Genomic DNA, 16,401 nt, shown 5'->3' with positions numbered 1-16,401 from the left:
TCCATCACCTACCTGCTCACACGTTCACACAGCCCTTTGCATCTGACTTCACAGTGCCCTTGCCTGTTGCCCCTCGGTGTGGTCATGTCCCAGGGGTCATGTCCCAGTGTAGTCTCCACAGCTGTCTATGAGTTTCCAGTCCCGAGTTCCCTCCGGGAGAGGTGGCTCTCACCGTGTGTGTTTGCACCGTGCTACATCGCCTCGTTTAAAGACAGCCAACGAGTTTGTTAACCATTTGCTCAGTAGAAGTTTAATGGAGAGAGTTGTTTCAAACGATCGGTCAAAAAGAACAGATCTTTTACAAACAGGTTATGGCAGTGAGAAGGCAAGACCCCGGGTCTGGTTTCACATTCCTCTCCCCTGGCCCTAGAAGAGGGCAGAAGATGGGGGAGAAGAAGGGGCCGTGGAAATGTTAGCTGGAGGAATTACAAAAATACACTCTGATGTAGCAACGGGGTTGTGGTGAAACATGCTGTGGGGAGGGGGCAACAACCGGGCAGGGGGTTGCTGTGGGTACTCAATGCCTCAGGGAAGAAGGAATCCTGACTCCCGGCCGGCACTTCTGGGTGTGGACACATGCTGTTCGGGGCGTCACCTGGATGCCTGAGGAGACAGAAAGGAACAAAATGTCAAATCCAGTAGGTCCACTAAGCCATCCATCCTGTTTGCCCAAGCGACAAAAGCAACCCAAAGTGGGCCACCACAGCAAGTGAAAAAATTTCCCAAGTGACCAGAAGGAGTCCTTACTCAATGCCCTCCACTTACCTGCTGCTTTTGCCTACTACAGGCAGGAGGGATGCATCGGGTAGAAAGGGAGGCTGGTGGACTATGACTTAAAAGTCTTTTCTCAGTGCCACTCAGCCCCTCTCCAGTTCTCAGCATCTATGTGAAACGCGGCATCCTCAAAGTTCTCTTATGTGACACAGGCTCTCTAAGCTAGATTTGCAGAATACGGACGGGGTCATGATGTGCTGCTGATGTCTAGAGGGTCAAGGCCGGACACAGCAGGAAGCACTGGGAGGATAGGTCAGAGCAGGAGAGGCGGTCCCCAAGACCTGCTATGCTCTTCTCCCTGTTGTTCAGGCTAGGGTCTGCACTGCCATGCCCCGTCTTCCTAGGTTGCCATTACGCGTTGGACAGGTTGGGTGGCCCCCTCTCCCGACTCCAATCTTCTGAGTATAGATTGGCATTGGCATCTTCAACACCAGGAACAACTGCAGCAATGGCAACTGGCTGGAGTGGAAGGATTTCTGTCGTGCACGCGGCAAGTTGGGCTGTGTGTGTAGATAAGCCCAAGGTCTCAGCTGGCTACGACTGGCTCATTAACACACACCCACTCTGGAACTCACCACCATGCCCACGCAGATGAGAGAGGGAGAGAGCAGGTGATGTGGCGGCAGGACAGCCATTAATAATATCCGAATGAGCTGGCTAATGCTTCCATCAAGAACTTTGCATGTCGCGCAAAGTAGCAGACGGAAACCAGTTATTAGCCCTGTTAGAGCACCTCTCAGTTGGAAGTATAATAGAAAATCAGAAAAGTCAATTGACTGGCTCAGTTTTTCTTCTTTCAAATGAATTGATTCTTGCTAATGGGGCTGATCTTAAACTGTCTTTAGCTAAAGAATATTGTTGTGGTTTAGAATTACATACGGGCTTTGGTGTCCCTTAGGAGCTCCTGTAGAGAATGCCATTAAGACTTAGAAAAATCCGTGCTACTTCTGGAAGATTTACTACTAGATATCAGACAGGTCTGACTTAGAAAGAAATCGGGTGCTTGTCAAGGACAGAGTGCAAGTTCACTCAGGGTCTTTGGAGATGAACCATTCTGTTAAGACAAATTCAGGGCCTTCTCCCACAACCTAAAAAATGTGACCAACTTTGGGGATAAACTTGCTGCAAACAAGGGACCTAGCAGCTTGGGCCCTGGGGGCTGACCCTGTGTCAGAGTGTGGGCACCAAAGATTAGCACTGGATAACTCTATCTGGAAAGAGGACCATGAATGACATGATTATGTTGGGTGCGTGGGAAGAGAAAAGAGAGGATGCATGTGTTTTTCTTTTCTGCATCAGAGACGGGAATTAGCTTCTGTTGGGACAGGATCATATGGTCAGCTAACTTGCGCTTTGTATGAGGCTGTGTTTCCAAGCTGTCTCGGGAGATGGGTGGGGCTCTGTTCAGGTTCACATTGGCATGTATGGACGGGGAGGGGGCACAGACAACAGTTGGACTCTCTCTTAAATCCACTGTGCTGATTCCTAATGCCATTCCCTAGTTATGCACTGGTGATGGCAGGGGAGAGTTGGATTTGGAATCATCCGGCAGTCACTGGGTTTTTGCTGTGTGTTTTCCGAGGCTTTGTAGGACTGTGTAAGTGTGTACCAGAGGGTGGGAAGGGAGCAAAGGAAGAGAACACAAGAGGCATCCTGGGATGAGTCCAAAAAACTGAAGAAAAAGAAGACTCATTATTCCTTAGTACTTATTCTAACACCTACTAGCTCCATTGGACCAAATTCTGTAGTCCTGGTTCAGCAAGGATGCCATTAAAAAACCACAATACTGGTCCTTCTTTGGGAAAGTGCAGGACGACCAAATTGTTAGTGGAAGAAATAAGAGCAAAAAACATGACTCTGGGGCCCAACAAAGGTCTTTGGCAGGGGGAAATGGGAAATATTAATGGTTTCCATGGAGTTTAGCCACCTTGAGATGTAGGATGAGATGGATAAGCTCTCTTTGAAGTAGAGCGGTAATCAGCCTTTTTGCAAATGGCTAAGAGGAGGGCTGGCTATTGGGTATTTTTTTTTTTTTTTTTTTTTTTTTTTTGCAGATAAAGTCTCCGAGGAAAGGTGAGCTGAATGGTTGCTATGGTAACTGACTGTTAGAATTGGTCCACTTAACTGTCCCCATAGTAACTAAGCTCCTGGAGAGCTATAAAGGAATTAGTTATCTTAACATACTACTATTATCCCCATGGTAACCAGTCTCTGAATGGGAGTGGTCAGCCTCAAGGAGAATGGTGGGAAAAATCTTTCTCCCTGGAGAAATGGGGAGGAGGCAGAGATGTGAATTTCTGCACCAATCCAGCCTCCAAAGAGCTGGAGTCCTTGAGATGTGTGTAGGGAAAAGGGAGAGGGATTGAGTGGTGTCCGTGTGTGTGTGTGTGTGTGTGTGTGTGTGTGCGTGTGCGTGTGCGTGCGTGTGTGTGTGTGTGTGTGTGTGTGTGTTTGGGTCTGGCTAATATGTTTTTAGGCCTGGGACAGTTGGGTATATGAGGTCATTTCTTGCCCCCTGCTAATTGGTGCCCAACTCACTCATGGGTTGCAGTGGCCGGTGCAGCTGGGAGGGGCTCCTTCTGGCTACACATTACCATTCTGGTGCAGAGTGCGCCGGCGCTGACTTGATTGCATGCTCAGGACCAGGTACTGCCTCATAAACTCACTGAACCGCTTCTGGTTGGCCAACTTCCGGGCCGACTTCCTGGCCCCCGTGAAGCCCCCAAACCTCTTCTGCAACTGCTTCTGTTCCACCTCGTCGGCATCATCAGTGCCAGGCTCCGTATCTGCCGCTTGCACCAAGCTCCCGACCCGGGGCATTCGCTTCAGATGCTGCATCTCCGAAGCTTTTGGCTGGTAAAGAGCAGCTGTCACGAGCTCTGGGTCCGCAGGGTTGAGCTGCCCAGGGGCACTGGCCATGACTTTGGCACATGCAGTCCAGAGAGGACGGAGGAAGACCTTTCCTTCACACTGGAGGATGCATACCTGCAAAAACACAGGCAGGAGAAAGAGAAAAGGGGATAGAGCCAGGGATGAGCTAGGATCATCTATAGCTGTTCCGAGTCATGTGCTTCTGAAGTGCTAGTTCTCAAGTGATGTGCAGCAGTGTATGTATGTGTGGGGGTGCACATGTATGTATGCACACGTGTGTGGAGGCCAGAGATCGATATTGCTTATCTTCCTCTAGCACTCTCCATTTGATTTTCAATATCATTTCCCTTTACAGTAATGATTATTATATAATAAATTATTCATTAATAACAACAATAATATTATGATTGCGTGTGACTGTGGGGGTCAGGGGACACTGTGCGGAGTCTCCTTCTACCTTTATGTGGCTTCCAAGAATCAAATTCAGGTCACTGGGTTTGAATAGAAGCATATTTACCCCATGAACCATCTCGCTGGCCCCTCCACTTTATTTTTTTAGCCCAGGTCTGTTATTGACCTGGGTGACCTGAGCCAGCTGATCTATACTGGCTGGTCAGCAAGTCTCAGCAATCCTCCTGTCTCTGCTTCTCAAGTGCTGGGATCACAGGTGTGTGCTTCCATGCTTGGCTTTTTACCTGTGTTCTGGGAATCAAACACAGATCCTCATGCCTGTCTAGCAAGTACTTTACTGATGTATTAGTTAAGGTTATTATTGCTGTGATGAGATGCCATCACCAAAGCAACTTGAAGAAGGGATTTATTTGGCTTACACTGCCACATCACAGTCCATCATAGAAGAAAGCCAGGCCAGGAACCTGGAAGCAGGAACGGATGCAGAGGCTATGGAGGGATGCTGCTTACGGGCTTACTCCTCATGGCTTGCTCAGCCTGCTTTCCTATAGAACCCATATGTAGGACCACCAGCCCAGGGATGGCACCACAATAATCACCAGTTAAGAAATGCCCTACAGGCTTGCCTCCAGCCCTATTTTATGAAGGCATTCTCTTTTCTTTTCTCTTTTTTAAAAAGATTTTATTTATTATTATGTATACAGTATTCTGCCTGCATGTGGCTGCTGGGAATTGAACTCAGGTCCTCTGGAAGAATAACCAGTGCCCTTAACTCCTGACTCAGCTCTACAGTCCTGTACTTTTATTTCTATTGTCGTGGTAAAATATCCTGACAAACAGCAACTTAGGGGTTTATGTCTTACTCCAGGTTGCAGTCCATCACTGCAGGGAAGTCACAACATCAGGAACTTGAGACAACAGGTCATATCACATCCACAGTCAAAAGCAAGAGACATGAATGCTTGCAGGCTTTTTTGCTTGTTGTTCACTTGTGCTCAACCTTTATATAGTTCAGGAGCCCCTGCCTAGGAAATGGTGCCGCCTACAGTAGGCTAGGTCTTCTCACATCTGTTAAAGCAATCCCCTACAGACATATTCACAGGCCAACCCCATACAGCCTATCCTGTATTGAGATCCTTGTGCTATGTGATCCCAGCTTGTGTTAAACTGACAAAGTTAATTATCACACCAGCTTAGTCTGCCCTTTTACTCGTCTTCTCTGGCTTTCTCTGGGCGTGGTTTGTTATTCCAAAGTTGAATTTTAAAAAAAAATTATTTTTTTGTGTGTATGCACATATGTGTGTAGGTGCCTCTAGAGGCCAGCAGAGGACCCCTGGAGGTTGGAGTCACAGCCATTTGTACGCTGCTAGATGTGAGTGCTGGGACCCGAACTCAGGTCCTCTGGAAGAGTAGGAAGTGCTCTTAACCAATGAGCCATCTCTCCAGCTCTGAGATTTTAAACTCTGGGTACATTTGTGCCTACTATCCTCCTATCAATGCAGTACATGCACCTGCCTCTTTTTCCATTCCTTCTGCCACCGTGTAAGTGCTTCTAGAAGACAGAAGCCTCCCACGGATCTCCCCATCTCTCTTTTTGCCACTCAAATCTATGCCAGGGCCCTGGCGGGTCCAGGCAAATTATTCTAATCACATCATACCCTGCCCACAACTGCCTGGTACCTTGTCTTGTCTTCAAAACATCTCCAGAATTCTGACCAGGGCACAGAAGTGCTTGTACCATGTGGCCCAGCCTACCTGTAGGTCACACTTCCAAGTCCTTCTCCTTCACAGTCCCCTGGGCACACAGAGCTTCTCCCATACCTCATACACCTCCCTGCCTTTGTCACCATGTGCTCTCAGTTGGAATGACACTTTTGCACTGTCCTCATGGACCTGGCCATGTTCTAATTCTATCTCTTTATCTTATCTTTTTTTTTTTGTTTTTTCGGGAAGAATTGCTCTGTCTTGCCTCTGTTGTTCCCACCCAACTTTGCATTCCACCTAGGGGGATGTTTTATTTTATTTTTTTATTTTTATTTTTAAAAAATATTTATTTATTATGTATACAATATTCTGTCTGTATGTCTGCAGGCCAGAAGAAGGCACCAGACCTCATTACAGATGATTGTGAGCCACCATGTAGTTGCTGGGAATTGAACTCAGGACCTTTGGAAGAGCAGGCAATGCTCTTAACCACTGAGCCATCTCTCCAGCCCCAGGGGGATGTTTTAATGATAGATAGATATATCCATAATACTTTATGAAGCATAATCTAAAAAATTAGGGGCACATCTTATTCATATTTGAGTTCTGGGTAAGTATCTGCTCTTTCTAGTGACTAGTAGGCAGGCAATCAATTAAATTCTTTTAAGTTCTGGTCACTCTAGTGCATGAACACATTTGGCTGTCATAACGTGTATCTTTTTTAACGTGCATGTGTGTGTGTATGAATGTGTGTATGAAGGCCAGAGAACAGTCTGGGTGTCATCCTCAGGAATGCTGTTCAGTTCCTTCAAGGCAGGGTCTCTCACTGGCTTGGAGCTCACAATTAGGCTAGACTGGATGGTCACTGAATCCCAGGGTGGGGCTAGAAGAAGCTCAACCTTTGGGTTCCCTTGGTTCCTGTGCAGAGAAGGAACCCTCAATGCTTGCTGAATCGTCTGCGCCTCCAACTTTGCAGGCGGAAGAGACACGTCTAGAGGCCACTGGAGCTGAGCACTCTTGGTCTTCTAATTCCAGATGGTTATTGGATTTTTTTGTCAGTGAGAGAAAATGAAAATTTGTGATCGAACCAGATGCCACAGTCTTTACTGAGCTTCAACACAGCGCCAGATGAATTAGATACTGACCACATCATCACGACGGTCGCTCTAGAAGGTCTGAGGACAATCTGGGCTGTCTAAATGTACAACCGTGTTTTTAGTGCCAGATGGACACAGGAGCCTGATGCTGAAGACCCTGGTCCGGGGTCCTCATCAGCTGCTTCCCAGGGATGGGCTAGTGGCTTATTAAGTGAGCTGGATGCATTTTCTCAGCCATGATGATGACAGTGCTATATTAAGCCAGAGTTTGCAGGAGCATCTGGAGTACTAAACTGGTGCCAAATTGATTTGTAAAGCTGGGCTTCTGAAGAGACTGAGCGAAGGGCCATTTGGATGTCTGGATCAAAGGTCAGGGTACAGGCTGAGGGTGTAACCCAGCCACAGAGGTCAGACCTACATCCTAGCTTCCCACTGCATACCAAACAAGACAGATACACTAGTCCTTTGAGAGGAATGAAGACAACTACTTCGTGGTTTAATCTCTGTTTCAGGCTAAGCCATACTTAGGAGCTGTTTGTTCTAGGAAGTTTTGCCAAAACATTCAAAGGCATGGCTAGGGATGTAACTAAGTCATAACACACCTGCCTGGTCATTCAGAGTCGCAGTTAACAATCGTTAACCACTGCAAAATTTAGAAAAATAAATTCAGAGGCTAGAAAGATGGTTCAGTGGTTAAGAGCCCATACTGCTCTCATAGAGGACCCAACTTCAGTTCCTAGCACTTATGGGTGGCTCACAGCCACCCGTAACTCCAGCTGCAGGGGATCTGATACCACTCTTGACTTCTATGGGCAACTGTGTGTATATACCCCCTCTCATATATATAATCCAATAATTATATTTATTGAATAATTATTATTCAATAATATATATTATTGAATATGTGTGTGTTCATAGGCAGACACTATCCAGGGCAGCAGGTGAACACTATGGGAAAAAATCCATTAGAAGAGCTCCTACTGAAAATCACCCACAAAGGATCTTCTCTAGCTACAGGCAGAGATGCCAGGAGGCAGCTTCTGTTGCAACAGGTGTAGGAATTTTAGATGCAATTCCCTAAAATGTTTTCTGAGAGTGTGTTGTTTTCATCTTGGACTCTGAAATAACTCTGTGAATTTAGTTTCTTCTACTTGAACTGATGGAATAAGTACCACCGACAATTAGTTGAAGAACCAGAGGACACTAAGTGGGTGAGTCATTTGCTGACCAAAATTATAGTCTAACAAAAAGTCAACCATATTTGGGCCACCTACCAGGAGTAGAAATAGAAAAATTTCTGATGGAGCCAAGTGTCCTGAGGATCCTGGGAGCAAGTCAGGATTATATAATGTGATAGAGGGACTGGTAGGTGACCCTGGCTGAAATGTGTGTCCCCTCCATCATTCCCCTCATCAAAGCAGACATGGGCAAGATTTGCAGGCTCAGAAAATGAGACACAGTTGCTTATGCCTTTGGAATTTTGTTCTGTTTAAAATGGGTTAAAAGGGAATAGGAACTAGAAAGAGAAAAAGCAAGCGACAGAATCCTTGGGGGGCCAGCAGGCACTGCAAAGCGTTTATCTCCAACTGTGAGGCTTTTACCAATCCATTTTCTGACTTGTTTCTAGGAAGTAAAGTGAGTATTGTCTGGACCCCAAAGACCTGAGATGCTAATGGAGAGAGGACAGAAGCACACTTCCAATTTTCCACCACCCGAGACAGACCCAAATGTGAGACCTTATAGTGGCTTCCGGGGTATGCCCAGCAAGGAGCCTGACGGTCTCAGAATCATACAATTTCCACAAGGCAGGCTGCCTGAGCCCTGTTATGGGCCATACACAGGGCCCCATGCTGGGATACCTAGTTAGATTAGCAAAGGAACTCATACCTTAGCCAAAGAGTGGCAGGGAAAGAGGGGGACGACATAGCACCAAGAGACAGAATAAGTTTAACCCATGAGCATCAGCCCTAAGAAGAAGAATTTTATTTTATTTCCTCATGAAGTTCAAGGTCAGATTGGTTAAAGAAACTGACGGTGTGGGAGTAGGTGGTTAAGTCTGCATGTATATTAAAAATAAAGGTCACTGTGGAGAGAACAAACCTGGTGGTTTTAATTTTCAGCCTACGTACAGTGGCCACCCCTATCAGTGTGTGATCTACAGCCATGGCCTGGATATAGGCAGTTTGGACGTTCATGGGGCTGCACATGCAATCTACCCTGTAGGGCTCATTCTCGTGCCCAAACCAGACCCCAGAGAGCCAGGAACTCTGCTGCTGCTGTTTCTCCAAGCACCACCATGTCTAGCGGAGACCACCAAGCTGGCCACTCCATCTCTGCAGCTCTTTCTGGCTGGTCCTGACCTTGGCCTCACCCTCCTGAACTTCCTGTCTCCTAGACGCCTCTCTTTCCTTCTTCCTGTGTGCTGCTTAGCTTTATCTCTGTCTGATTCTCTTGTGTATTTTCAGATCCAAACTCCACTAGATCCTCACCTTTGCCTTTGTGAGTGAACAGCATGTTTGTTATGAGATGAAGCTTGGCTTTGGCTTTGAAGACTAAGTGAGGTTTAGTGGGTAGGGGAAGGGGGAGGCAGGTGCAAGGTGGCAAGACAGCAAAGAAAGGGTTCCCTGGGAGCAGTAAAGAGTGCCTTGGATCTAGGCTTGAGCCCAAGAGAGAGGGTCAGGGGCCCCTTTGACAGTTACCTGCAGCCTGAGAGAGAAAAACCAGGGTAAGTAGTGCCATCTCAGAAGGAGAGGGACAGAGGGGCAAGAAACAAGCTTCTTGCCATCCCCGTTGAGGGATTTAGCAGAGAAACAGAGGCCAATATAAAAGGCTGGGAAAGAGTAGGTAGAGGGAAGAGACCCATAGGCCAGGTAAAGCCAGGTAAGAAGATGGCTCTTGAAGGATGAGACGCCCTCTGGGTAGACAGATGCCTAGAGGAAGATAGGATGGATGAACATCAGAAACACATCCCTTCCAGGGTTCATCTGGGCTGCCCTTCCCGATTGCTTGACTGTGCCTTCCTGCCCAGATGATAGGTGTGACCAGGCCCGCAAGAGTGTACTGCTTGTCTGTTGGCACTGAGGCCATGTTTCTTCCTGGAGCCGGGAGATAGCAAGGTGTGTTGGGTACCAGCGACACTGGATTTTGTGTCTGCCTATTTGCCTTAAGGAACAGTAATTACTTGCTGGTTTCGAAAGGCTGAGGGGCTTGAAGCGCTGTGCCTTGAAAGCAACTTTATTGACTTCAAGGGGAAAAAGTAATTGAATTATTCTACATTTCATAGGAGAGAATCGCTATCTAAGCTGAAATTAAAAGAGTAAGAAAGCAGTTCATTTAATGAATAATAATTTAATGTTTTGTACTTCAAGCTGGAAATTTAAAACACAAGAGAGCATTTTTGGATGCTCATTGTAGAATTATTTGCAGTATAAAAAAAAGGATGATACTATACATGTTCTGCAGACAGGGAATGGAGAGTAAGTTATATATTCATAGAAAGAAATCACTTGAAATAATTATAATAACATGAGAATATTAACCCTGTGACACTACAGAAAGTAAGAAAAGTAAGATTCTCTCTGGTTTCTGGAGTATAATATAATATAATATAACAGCTGATCTTTATTGTCAACTTGAGGAGTTGAGGATTGTATAGGAGACACAGTTGATGAGGGTGTTTCAAGAGAGATTCTACTGAGGCTGAGAACTCCACCATGAGTCTGGGTAGCGCCACCCCAAGAGCTGGAGTCCGAGCCTGGATGAAGAAGACGTGAGCTGAGCCCCAGTCTTCATCTCTATGCTCCCCGACTGTTATCACACTGTGACCAGCTGCCTCAAGTTCCTGCCTCCATGCTGTCTCCTGCATGGTGGACTGTGCTCTTAGACTGTCATCCAACATAAACCCTTCCTTAAGTCTCAAAGATTTTTGTCATGGCATAGAGTAAAGGGATTAATTCATGGGGTTGAAGAAGACTTTAATTTTCCTTATATACATGTAGTATGCATAACACTGGGACAGGGGCATCATGAACAGGTATTTATTGGAAGATAAAGATGGAGAACCACGGGAGTCTGGTGGTAGAGTGGGGAAATCACAGGGGTCTGGTGGTAAAAAGGGAGGACCATAGGGATCTTGTGTGTGGGGGGGGATCACAAGGATCTGGTGGTAGAGAGGGAAGATCACTGGGGTCTGGTGGTAGAGAGGGAGGGCCACAGGGACATGGTGGTAGGGATGATCACAGGGGCCTGGTGGTAGGTAGGATCACAAGGATCTGATGGTAAAGAGAGAGGACCACAGGGGCCTGGTGGTAAAAAGGGAAGACCTTAGAGATCTGGTGATAGAGGGGGATCACAAGGATCTGATATTAGAGAGGGAGGACCACAGGGGTATGGTGGTAGAGAGGGAGGACCACAGGGACCTGGTGGTAGAGAGGGAGGATCACAGGGACCTGGTGGTAGAGAGGGAGGACCACAGGGACCTGGTGGTAGAGAGGGAGGATCACAGGGATTTGGTGGTAGAGAGGGAGGACCACAGGAGTATGGTGGTAAAGAGGGAGGACCACAGGGGTATGGTGGTAGAGAGGGAGGACCACAGGGGTCATAGTCGGAAGATACAGCTCAGCTCCACCTGTTTCCTCTTAGTCACACGACCCTGTACAAATCCTGTGACCTCTGGGGGAGACTTGAATGTCTCATTTAGCAGTTGCTTTGGAGTCAAAGGGAGGAGAGAGCAAGGAAGAGGGTAATCCCTTGACCTTCTGGACATACCTTCAAGTCGAAGCTGCCAGGGTCTGGGTGGAGCTTCTCCTGGCAGGTGAGACAGTCCCTGGGACAGCTGCTGAACACGCTGGAGAGCAGGCTGAGCAGCAGAACGTCACTAAACAGGATTTTCATGGTGCAGCAGTGGGAAGCAAGAGGCTGAAACACACAGAGGACACATGCCAGTTAGTATCGTCTAGGGAGAGGGTTAGTCCGCCCTGGGGACCATGACCCAGGGAGGCAAGCATCATTCCTCAGCGAGGAGATTCACCTGGCAAGGAATAGATTGTAGAGAGTGCTGGTGGCCTGGTCCTGCCATCCAGAACCGCTTTCGTTCGTAGTCTGTGTGTAGTCTGGATCCCTAGCGAGCACTTGTGATTCCTGTCATTTGACTGGCCTCTGCCATTCCAGAAAGAGTCGTGGGGTAGGAAACAACTTTCCTGGAGGCCAGAGGTGTTGCTTCCTAGCTGATTAATGTATGCATTTAAATCAGCCTCTTTAAAACTCAGCTTCCATAACCATAAAAGAGAAAGCATGGCCTATGTCTTACCATAGGCCTGTTAGGAAGATGAGAGGTGACCTGTAAGGGCCAAGGTTTTCAAGGAGCCAATGAGCAGCTGAAGGTGGTGGCATACATCTGTCATCCCATTTCTTGGGAGGCAGAGGCAGGCAGATGAATGACTAAAATGCTTCCTCTCATCCTCTCTGGCCTGGCCAGGAATGCTATCCCTCAGTTCCCTTTCAGGGAGCTCTCACATGCTCCCTGCCTGTCACCCGTCAGAGCTGAGCTCCTGCTTCTGTCTGACTGTTTGTGTCTTCTCAGAGACCGTATGTTGAAATCTACGATGGCAAATCTTGGCAGACAGCTTGAACAGACTAAAAACAAGGAGAAGGAGGTGGTGGAAATGGCTCAGTGGGTAAAGTGCTTACTATGTTCGGATCCCACTCAGCAAACACCGAGTGGGGTTGGTGGACCACCTGCAACACCAAGGCAGTGGGAGCTGGAGATGGCAGCGAGTCACCAGGACAGGGTGGGCAAATAAATGGTTGAATTTGTGCACTCCAGGTCTAAGCGAGAGACCTGCTTCTCCATATATAGTCTAGTTAATAATTAAGGACTATATCTGAAGTCAACCTTGGGGCAAACACACCCATACACTATGTACACACACACACACGACATCATGTAGAATATTAGTAAATTACTCCTCTGGTTCCTGTGGGATGACATCTCTAGAAAGACTGAGCTCTTGAGGATGCAGACATAATGAATAGGCTAATCTCTTGGTAAATGCATACGATGACGATGTTATTGGGAACTAGTGAAGGGTAGCAGGTGGGATCTATTTGGAAGAAGTAGGTCACATGCCCCTGGTTTATACCGAAGACCAACTGAGATAGATATCTAGCCTCATGGGCCAAATTACTGCTAGATTCTTGGACTTTTCTTTGGTAGATAGCTATAATTAAACTGGCTGGACCACAGCCTGTAAACCACTTTAATCAATTCCATATATATTTATATATGTGAATATATATGTATATATTCATCCTATCAGTTTTGTTCCTCTAGAAAATGCTAATACAACATCCTTAGATCAAACCTCTTGAATAAAAAAAACTATTCCCTTGGACTATGACATTTTGGGTTGAACCATCTTTACTTGGGATTGAATGGAAAGAGGAACAGGAAACTTGTTTTAACTGTTAACTTGACAGCTAGAGTCACCCCTGAAGAGAGTTCTAATGTGAGGATCAGGCTGGCCCAGGAGCATGTCTGTGGGATTGCCTTGAGTATTAATTGATGTGGGAAAACCCAGGCCACTGTGGGCAGCACCATTCCCTGGGCAAGCGTTCTTGATCAGTATAAGAGAGGAGAAAGCCAACTGAGAGCAAGCAAGTAGCAAGGGTGCATTTGTCCCCCTCTGCTCTAGATGACTAGGTGACTGGCTGCTGCAAGCCTCTGTTGCTGTGGCTTCTCTGCGGCGAAAGACTGCAACCTGGGGTTGTAAGCTACAGAAGTTGCTTTTAAAATATTTTCTTTTCATTTACGTGTATGTATGTGTTCCTCTGTGCATGTGCCACATGGATGGTGGTGCCTCCAGAGGCCAGAAGAGGGCAATGGACTTCCTGGAGCTAGAATTACAGGCAGTTGTGAGCTCTCTGACATGGGTGTTGAGAAGCAAAGAGTAACAAGTGATCTTAATCACTGAACTAACTCTCCAGCCCTTGAAATTTTTTTGTGTCAGGGTATTTTGTCATTGCAACAGAAATGAAGGCTGAATGGAAACTTCTAGAAATGTTGACTTTTTTTGAGACAGGGTTTCTCTGTAGCTTTGGAGCCTGTCCTGGAACTAGCTCTTGTAGACCAGGCAGGCCTCAAACTCACAGAGATCCGCCTGCCTCTGCCTCCCGAGTGCTGGGATTAAAGGCGTGCGCCACTACTGCCCGGAAATATTGACATTCTTTATTGGGCCACAGGTGTGTGTGTGTGTGTGTATGTGTGTGTAAACACAGAAATGAAGGTTGATTGGAAACTTTCCAGAAATATTGACATTCTTTATTGGTCTCTGTGTAAATATATCATATATACATATACACATATAATATATACATGTATAAAATATAAATATGTACACATGCACATACAGAAGTTAATGTTGAGTAGAAACTTTCTAGAAATACTGACATTCCAGGATTTCTCTGTGTAGCCCTGACTGTCCTGGAACTCGCTTTGTAGACCAGGCTAGCCTCAGACTTACAGAGATCCACCTGCCTCTGCCTCCCGAGTGATAGGATTAAAGGTGTGCATGATCACTGCCCAGAAAGGAGTATATATATTTTCCAAAATCCATCAAATTATAGATTTAGGGTCTGTGCATTTTACTATATGTGGCTTTACTGCATAGAGGATTAAAAACAACTCTTCTCATCACTTTATCGTCAGATGATTCTGAGAAATCTAAGCATTTGCCTTCCTAAGGCTGTCTGTTGGGCTCTTCCGAGAAACAGACAGTCTTGGGCCCTACCCACAACTATCACTTCAGGATCTGTGTTATTAGTAATATTCCTCGGTGACTTGTCTGCATGGCAAAGCTTGAGAGATGTGGGTGAGAAGGAGCAGGTTCATAGGAGTAAGGAGAGGACATGGAACAGAAACTGCCAGGGAGCCACATTGGTAGATCAAGAAGTGTTTCAGACCTAGGGAATGATGATCAAAGGCTGTTCAATAGATTTGTTTTTTGGAAAGAGTCTCATGTAGCCCAGGCTATCCCTAGACTCCCTATGTAGCTGTAAATAACTTCCAATCCTTCTATTTCCACCACCCAAGGTCTGGGGCTCCAGTGTACACCACTAAGCCTAGCTTGTACAGTGTTGAGTATCAATCCCAGGGCTTCATTCTTAGGTAAGCATTCTATCAACCGAGCTATATTCCCAGTCCTTAGCAGATGTCGAAGTGAGTTTCCATTTGTAGTGCATGTGAAACACGAGTGTTTGGTAACGGTGACCCTAGGAGACCTGGGATCATAGCCTGTGAGTGTGGTGAGCAGACAGGTAGCCTGGGGAACCTGCCCACATTCTTCAAGGTTAGCACCTGCTGTAAGGGGACCAGGTCCAGATGGAGCAGGTCTTGTCCTTTATCTTTAGATGAGGGATGTCTTGGGCTAATAAATAAAGCGCTCAGACATCTGTATCCATGAGTGTCTCTCAAATGCAATTTTTTCCCTTCTTTATCCCAACAACAAGCATCTAGTTGAGATTTATTGCCTTATTATTGTAATCGTCTCCTAATTAGTCTACCTAATGATCTGGCCTCCCTCCAAGCCATTGAATGATACCACTTCATTCTTAAAATAATTCTATAATGTCTATGGCTGTCAGATGTTCCAAGGACTTAGCGGGCCACTGGCTCTTGCCTTGTCCCTGGTTACTCATCCTGGCTTCAGGTCCAGAGAACAACTCTCATGTATATCAGTTTGCTAATGTTTTTATGCCTCGCCACCGACTGTCTCCTTCGTCAGAATACCGTATCCCCATGTCAGGAATATCTCCTTCCAGAAAGTCATCACTAGACTGGTTTGAGCTGGACCAGTCTTTGCCACTGTTCTGGCATCCCAAGGCAATGTGTTATCATGAGAAACAAGTGGGGCTCAGGGCCCCATCAGTCACATGGGCTAATCAGAATGGTCCTGTAGAGTTGCATAATAAGAGTTTTCTCTTCTGATCATCTGGGGAGAGGAGTCCTGTTTTCAGATAATTGGTTCTGTATGCAATCTCTGAGTTCCTCATTGTAAAAGCAGGGCCATCTTGGGAACTATATCCTACTAGCATCAGGGGTTCATGTCTGTAAACATTTAAAACAGTACCCAACATATGGAGAACACTTCATAAAAGAAAGTTGGAGCACAGCTCTCACCCTGTAAGGTCACTATAGCCTTACTACCTCGGCTCTACACTTAGTAAATCCATTAGAACCTCGCACTTCTCTGTTTCGCCCATGGGCCTAGGGCTTCTTGGGGAACTGAGATCCTGTCCCATCATTCTCTCTGTCTGTGAGGTACCCAGGCTAGGACACAAACTTTAGGATCTGCACAGGGAAAAATCGACAAAAGACAGCAGAAGATCTCTGGGACCACCTTATGCGGGGCCGAGGAATACTCTGGAGTCACGGCCTCATTGGGGGTCCAGCGTGCTCATGACCCGAACCACCCACAAAGTCTTTACTAGCGAATCGTCCTGTTTGAGCAGGGAGAAGAGAGGGCTAGTTTTGTGCCATCCTAGTAAG

The 16,401-nt window shown here is 46.5% G+C and overlaps 1 protein-coding gene across 1 annotated transcript; it reads right to left on the bottom strand.

The window, feature by feature from the left end:
* Window positions 1-517: 517 nt before the first annotated feature.
* Window positions 518-11,750, bottom strand: Pnoc (prepronociceptin). Its single transcript, XM_038309568.1, has 3 exons — window positions 11,625-11,750; window positions 3,369-3,759; window positions 518-603 (listed from the first exon to the last, which is right to left on the bottom strand). Exons 1-3 carry the CDS (start codon window positions 11,748-11,750, stop codon window positions 518-520), a joined length of 603 nt encoding a protein of 200 aa, XP_038165496.1.
* Between the last annotated feature and the right edge of the window lie 4,651 nt (window positions 11,751-16,401).

Source organism: Arvicola amphibius, chromosome 13 (assembly GCF_903992535.2).
Source record: "Arvicola amphibius chromosome 13, mArvAmp1.2, whole genome shotgun sequence".
NCBI lineage: Eukaryota > Metazoa > Chordata > Mammalia > Rodentia > Cricetidae > Arvicola > Arvicola amphibius.
The sequence above is the reverse complement of the archived record's forward strand: the minus strand, read 5'-3'. Positions and strand labels throughout refer to the sequence as shown.

Bases quoted from the DNA above. Each gene is read 5' to 3' on its own strand.
- Pnoc (XM_038309568.1), bottom strand. From the start codon at position 11,750: ATGAAAATCCTGTTTAGTGACGTTCTGCTGCTCAGCCTGCTCTCCAGC. The intron at 3,760-11,624 runs GTATGTCCAGAA...GTGTTTTTGCAG, and splicing joins CTGGCAGCTTCGACTTGAAG to GTATGCATCCTCCAGTGTGA. The intron at 604-3,368 runs GTAATGTGTAGC...CTGTCTCCTCAG, and splicing joins GCGCACTCTGCACCAGAATG to GCATCCAGGTGACGCCCCGA.